Source organism: Polyodon spathula, chromosome 2 (genome assembly GCF_017654505.1).
Source record: "Polyodon spathula isolate WHYD16114869_AA chromosome 2, ASM1765450v1, whole genome shotgun sequence".
In the NCBI taxonomy this organism is placed as follows: domain Eukaryota; kingdom Metazoa; phylum Chordata; class Actinopteri; order Acipenseriformes; family Polyodontidae; genus Polyodon; species Polyodon spathula.
Genome location: NC_054535.1, coordinates 61,488,557 through 61,495,951, shown reverse-complemented (window position 1 = coordinate 61,495,951; position 7,395 = coordinate 61,488,557). Strand labels below are relative to the sequence as shown.

Below are 7,395 nucleotides of genomic sequence, written 5' to 3'. Positions count from 1 at the left end.
GCCTCAGGTCTAAGTTGGTGTGAAAGCCGCCTTCTTTCTTGGGTACCAGAAAGTACCTTGAGTAGTACCCCTCTTCATGGGAGAAGGGGTCTATATGACAAGTGACTTGCTTGCACAGCAAGGCAGCCACTTCCTTCTGAAGTACCGAGGCTTGTAGAGGGTTTGTGACACCTCGAAAGGGCACATGCATTCTTTCCATCTTCTGGTGAGTGGCCGCCTTGAAACATGTAATAATGTAGGGCTACGCATTTTCATCAGTTAGTCAACAATGACCTGGGCGGCCTATGTATGGGTCGGGTACAATAGTGGAAACGTGTTAAAGCCCTGTTTACACTTGTATGGGAACGATACTGGCAACATTTGTTTCAGTTTAGAATATACCGATATGAAACCACCTTCTGTCCTAACTCACTTTTCAACACCAGTACAAGACGGATTTAAGATGGTTTATATCGATACACTTCCATCAAAGATATTCTATTACACCAAGATAATCATCTGCAATGATTCTCCATGGGTACCTTCGTAAATCATAAGAAAGTTTACAAAGGAGAGGAGGCCATTCAGACAACCTTGCTTGTTTGGTTCTTAGTAGTTTATTGATCCCAGAATCTCATCCACAGCTTCTTGAAGGATCCCAGGGTGTCAGCTTCAACAACATTACTGGGGAGATGGTTCCAGACCCTCATGATTCTCTGTGTAAAAAAGTGCCTCCTATTTTCTGTTCTGAATGCCCCTTTGTCTAATCTCCATTTGTGACTCCTGGTCCTTGTTTCTTTTTTCAGGTTGAAAAAGTCCCTTGGGTCGAAATTGTCAATACCATTTAGAATTTTGAATGCTTGAATCAGGTCGCTGCATAGTCTTCTTTGTTCAAGACTGAATAGATTCAATTCTTTTAGCCTGTCTGCATATGATATGCCTTTTAAACCTGGAATAATTCTGGTCGCTCTTCTTTGCACTCTTTCTAGAGCAGCAATATCCATTCTGTAGCAAGGTGACCAGAACACAATATTCAAGATGAAGTCTTGCTAATGCATTGTACAGTTTTAACATTACTTCCCTTGATTTAAATTCAACACTTTTCATAATATATCCAAGCATCTTGTTGGCCTTTTTTTATAGCTTCCCCACATTGTCTAGATGAAGAAATTTCAGAACTGTAGTTCACCCAAAAAATTGTAAATGTTTACAATTTTAGATAACCCAATTTGGTGCTCATTAGTTATGGCACATACATTTGCTGAATTGTGAAACAAATCATATTAAAAAGAACTTTAAGGGCCAAACTCGGTATATCGTACCTTCTTCAGATGGGCATTTCTTAATTTTCTGAGCTAAAACAATTTCTCCAGTGTGAAAAGACATTGCAAAAATACCAGTATAAAAATAAAAAGTGTGAACAAGGCAGTGACAGTATACATGTACTGTTATGCAATCAGCCCTTTTTAAAGAGGGACCCAAATAAACATGAAACACATGGCTAAAAAACTTGAGTCCAAATGAACATGACTGTATTATTGTTGACTACACTGTAACTTAATATCAATATCATTTTAAATATCACCCATGAAGCACGAAAACGAAACGTACTGGAAAGCCAGTCAAACTTTACTTGTTGCCAAAATTTAAATCTCTAGAACGCGGGTTAAATCATCATCGTCCATCCGCTCTTGTGTTGGAGTTCAGAAACATCGGGGTGAAGTTGGTCGGCCAGCACAGTGTTGGTGTTGGCTGCTGTAGTGGAAGGAGTTGTGTCTTGAAACCAGAATACGACACTGGTAAGTTTAGCACCCGTATTAAATTAAGAAACATATCAGTTGGATAGAGAGTGGATCATCTGGTGTCGATGTTCATTTGATTATATATAAAAAATGGGTTTATGTAAATGTAATCGTGGCTAGGCTACATTTCTACTGAGACAAGCACCACACGCAACATACACGTGGGTATACACAAGCTATTAATTAATTAATGGTGAAATGACTGAACAAGAAAATGTGTGGTATACTGTTGTTTTTTGTGATTTGAATAAAGACAATTACACTTATACTATATGCCCGCTCACACAATGTTTTGGGGTCTGAGTGTCTGCAAAAAGGAGGACGTTTCAAGATTATATATAACTCATGTCTGGTTTGCCATTTCGTTAAACTGACACAATCTACATTCATATCCAGTCTCTTCATGTTCATGTAGGTTCGAAATCCCAAGTAGAAGGCAGGTATGCAGGCCTAGCCCCAGCGCGGGGGGCAACGCCCCCTAGCAAAAACGAATTGCAGGGGTGCTGGGCCTAAATATGTGCCTTATAGGGACCCAAAATTCAAAATGTGTGTAACTTTTTTATGATTTTAGACGTCCAGATTTAAAGAGCAAGTAAAAGTTCCATATGTGTCTATGAAAAGTAATTACAAAGTAATGAATTTATATTATAATTTTAAAACCAGAAACTCGTCATAGCACACAGTCATTTGCAAAGTTACTAACGTAGATTGTATGCAGTCTGTTTAAGACTGAATGTACTGTTGTAGCTCAGTTTTGCCAGAACGTGTCGCCACGATCGATGAGCCAGCTGGTGAGTGCGTAGGAGTCAAAAGTATCAAAGTGAAAGCAAACGCAGAGATTACCCATTCATTAATGCCTACATTTTTACATGTTTGCACCATGCCTTGCAGCACCCCAAAGGCCTGGGCTGGTTTGCACCAGCTATGTGTGATTTTGTTGGTAAGTTAACACGTAAAGCATTTACTAAGTGCTTAGTAGTTACTAGTTATTTGACAACTAAGCGCTGTCCCATTTTCTGTTGCACCACACATACTTAAGGCATAATTTAGCTTGTTTGTTACTAAAAGCAGAGAATCCAAGTCGATCACGTGTTCACTTTACAGTAACCAATCAGTACTTAAGATGTTGGAGCGCGATGCTGATGATCAAAACAAGTCCAACGTAATAAACTTGAACGTACAACCGACTAGTCATAGTGCCTGGCTTTAAAGTGTTGTTGTTAGTAGTATAGGCGACCGATTACAGGTACCTAGACATATTATTTAGTTGGGAATGTTTTATATTGTAGCGATTTCTGTTAATTCAGGTAGGCGGATCACACACAGGCGGGGTGCGGGTGCGAACCGGGGAGCCCCGCACTAAAGCATACCGCCGATGCCGCTGTAAGAGCCGGCTGTTTTGCAGGGAGCATATGTCGGGATTGTGTCTCATAGTGTGATTACCTTACTACCAGCCCTGCTGCTGCCTTCCCCCGTGCACGCTACAATATTAAAGATTAATCTATTAAAATTGAATCAGTGCATGTTGAGTCGGGATACCGGCACTGCAGACTTCCCGTTCATACAGATAACACTGTTTGAGCTTATTTCTCCACTCAGTGTTTATTATTATTATTATTATTGTTATTATTATTATTATTATTAATGTTGAATAAAATATTTACATACTGTATATATTTTCCAAATGTATTACATTTTCAATAGAAACGGTTTAAAATACTGCCTAATCTATGGCTAATGAATATACCAGTACCTGCATTACAATATATAAAGTCAATATCATTGTAAGTGTCAAGTATGTATGCGGTCTCGCAAAACACGCTGATGCTGAAAACTTCAAACAATTATTTTCAAAGAGAAGTTCATGTAGTAACAGTTGCGGTGCCATCTTGGAATGTGATTCTATTTAAGTAACAACTGTGCCTTATGTTATAACTATTTTACCTGGTGCAACCCGTGTAAATTTAGTGATGAGTAAAACCGAAGTTAGTAAAGACTTATAGTTATTTATAAGCTAAGTAAGAACTAACACATAGCCGGAGCAACCCAGCCCAGGACACTACAGCTGTTTAATAAATAGGCAAGATGCTAAAGATGATTAGACAAAGTTTTTTTTTTTTTTTTAATTTTAGAAGACTTTCTAAATATCCTTTTTAAGAAGTTCAAGCCATATAGAAATTTATGTTCAAACTTATATACAGTACGAATCTCTTCCTCCTCAGCCTCCACTGTCTACTGTGCGTCAAAAAAAAAAAAAAGGGAAGCTACTTGGTCACTTTTTTGCTCCTTGTATACATTTCATCATTGTTTTGAAGTTCTTTGACTTAAAATGAAATATTTAACTGTCCTTTATATGTTTGCTGGTCTCTAGGAAGATGCACCACTAGTGATTCAATCTTTCTATTGGTCCAGAACTGCAGTCATGTCATTGCCTCGATTTGTATTCTTTTATTTATTTATTTTTAATTTGGAATCTCCAATTATTTCTTATTTTCTCCCTAATTTGGTAAGACCAATTATTGTTTATTTCAACCCGGCTCACTGCTGTCACCCCTGCATTGAGTTGGGAGAGACAAAGACAGACACATGCGTCCTCCGATACGTGTGCCTTTAGCCGTCCGCTTCTTTTCACTGTGCAGGTCCATCATGCAATAACCTCAGAGCTACAGCGTCGGAGGACCACGGAGCTCTGGGCAACTTACAGGCAGTCCCGCATGCGCCCAGCCAGTCTACAGGGGTCGCTGGTGCACTGTGATCTGAGGACACCCTGGCCAACCTAAGCCACCCCCCTCCTCCCCCATTGCTACAAAAAGTTTGAAATTGTTTGGGTTTCATTCTGTAAAATTAGTTTGTATGTGTCTTGAGTACGTGTCTCTTTCTTTTTCAAATGTTGATGCACGTGCGTCATGACAAGTAATACATGTTTATTTATTTATTGATTCATATTGTGTCTGTTGGCCAACTGCGTCTTAAAGAACACTTCGGCTAAGAGAACACTTCACTTGCTTTCCGAGAGGTGTTGTCTGAGCAGGAGACTGCCGTATTGCATTGAAGCAATCCTTAAAAACAGAAATCTGGGGAAGTGTGTGTAGGACCACCATGTGCTTTCACGACAGCACTTCTTTGACATGTCACAGAATAAATAAGACTGCTATTGCATAGCACTTTGGATCCATTTATGGTTTTACTGTGAGATTAATAAGCTTGTTACTTATACACTGGGACTAATCAAGCTTGCAGTAAAACCTGGAATGAGTTTTATTTCCACCCTGGTGTCATGTATGTTAATTGTTTAAATTATTATGTAGGGATTTGTGTCCCTTTGTCTTTAGCTACTCATCCTTTAGGGCAGTTTGGATTGGAAATCCACAGAGATAGCCAATAGAGTCATACATTTTGAGAGTATTCCTGAAATATCTGATATGTGTAAACTTCAGTACAGAAGAACAATCAAACTAAGCACATATTGTCATTCCTCTATCAAAGTCTGTTATATTGGTGTCTTGCCCAGACTTTTACAGAATACACGGTGGGGATTCCTGTTTCATAACAAATTAATCAGAAGTTTGTGTAGCAGAGGGCAAGTCTGTATAAAAGCTTACTTACACTGGTATATTTCTATTTGTATTCACTTGCTTGTTGTTGTACTATTGATGATCCTACTATTGCAGGTGCTACGTGTAAGGGTCTCAATATTCCTTCAACCAAATTTCTTCTTATCTTGGCACAGTTATTTCACTATGTATACATTTCTAATATCAGTTAACTTTTTGCTTTGTGGCACAGGACTCATTCCGGAGCAGGTTACTGAAAATGTTTACTGGCTGTTAGATTCTGATTGGCACAGTATTTCGTTCTCGTGTTTCATCTTACTGAATGTAACAACGCAAAGTTTAATTTGAAAATGCTTCTCTCTCAGACAGAACTCATACGGCTGGGAGTTGTAGAGAATGTTTGCTGGATATGAGGCACTGGAAGAGTATGAAGATGAGCTCTACCGGGAGGCAGAGGACTCCAGTGAATCAGGACCAGACAGTGAAGCGGAGTTCCAGCTGTACAGCCAAGTACACTATTCCATGAAGCTGGACGAGCCAGGATCAGACGACAGAGAAAAAGAGACAAATCGGCCCTCTGCTGCAACATTGCTGGAGAAGAGGAATGACATCATTGTCATCTCCGATAGCGAACCCATCCTTATTTCTGATGCAGCGGAGGTCGTCATAGTATCGGATGAAACTGATCAAGACAGTGTCTGCAATATCAAAGGAAAGCAAGGGCCAATTTCCAAGACTGCCAAGAGGAGGTCGTTGAATGGGCAGACTCTGCTGGAGTCCTACAGTTGCAGTGAGAGGACACCAAGCTCCAAACCCTTCAGGCTGAGAGATGCCATCACGATGAGCACAGGCCTCAATAGTTTTCGAGAGAGTGTGATAGTGGAGAAGAGCAGGAAATACCAGGATGGGGAAACATCAGACAGCGATGATTCGGACTGCGTGGAGAGCTGGATGATTCTAGGGAGGGACAATCAGGATGGTGACAACACCATCCTGCTCAATCTGGATGAGAGCAGCACTTCAGAAAACGAAGCAGGTAATGGCTCCCTTTGATTTCTTGTAAACAATTGTTCAGCTGTGAAGATTAATAGTCTAATTAGTGTGGTGGGGAAATTACATCCCATGCAATTTATGTACTAACCTCTGAGCTGTTTGTTCATGTGTTTGCTTAGCCTGTGTGACTTAAAAAGGGATCATAGCAATGTGATAAGAAGTTTGAAGTTTATTTTTTATAATGTTTACAATTAAGAAATACACTTTTAGCAGTCTAGACACTTCTCTCCCCCTTTTACCCTTCACCTACATCCTGTTATTGCTAAGTGAAGCGAGTCTAAGGTAGACCAGAAATGTCCACATATAGTCATGCTTTGAAGTAACCCCGCAAGAAGCCTACGTGACAAGACAGAGATTGTCATGGTGCCCAGAGGAACAAATTAATTATAAGGAGTTACGATATTAGTTATATGATGTATTGTTATTGTATAATTTGATAGGCTACTCTAATGTTACTACTGCTATGACTGTTTAGGGATTCCATGCTCAGGTTTATAAGAATTAGGTATCATATAATAATAATGTGTTATAATCGATAGTTGTTTGTGAACAGACTTCCTCTTTTTTGTTGAAGGACCGGTAACCCCTATAAGGAATTGAAAAAGTACTGACATTTAGCCAGAAAGAAGAAGTTCTGTTTCTTTAGCGACCGCAAGCAGCTTCCGTGGCACTTCACAGAAATGTCACCGACTTATTTTTTATTTTAGGGGGGGGGCTTGCAATTTAAATAAGTTGTTATGATTGGTCTCATCTTAATCTTCCAAGTTGTTGCTATCCGCTAATACTGAGTTAAGCTTCTGTGATTGGCTCGCAATAACTGTAGGTTACAAGGTGTATGTTATGCTTACTAGCTCTGCGGAGCTTAGAACATTGCTCGGTTTCCTAACACCTGTGTGTGTTGAGAGTGTTCTCGAGTTTGCAAACTATTAAACTTGTTTAGTCAAATTTGCTTGTCCTACTGAGTCTCTGTCTTACAGGAGTTTAAAGTATAAACTTCCACCACATTA

The 7,395-nt window shown here is 39.5% G+C and overlaps 1 protein-coding gene across 2 annotated transcripts in view; it reads left to right on the top strand.

The window, feature by feature from the left end:
* The first annotated feature begins 1,690 nt into the window (after positions 1–1,690).
* The window catches only part of LOC121298945 (zinc finger CCHC domain-containing protein 7-like), an 85,325-nt gene continuing 79,620 nt past the window's right edge, over positions 1,691–7,395 (top strand). Inside the window, exons 1-2 of one of the 2 annotated variants that reach the window (XM_041226302.1) lie at positions 1,691–1,778; positions 5,701–6,371. In XM_041226302.1, the coding sequence (XP_041082236.1) occupies positions 5,732–6,371 (640 nt within the window). In that variant the 5' untranslated portion in view covers positions 1,691–1,778; positions 5,701–5,731. Of the gene's footprint in view, positions 1,779–4,610; positions 4,633–5,700; positions 6,372–7,395 lie in introns of those variants that run through there. The other variant, XM_041226311.1, reaches the window with a different exon arrangement.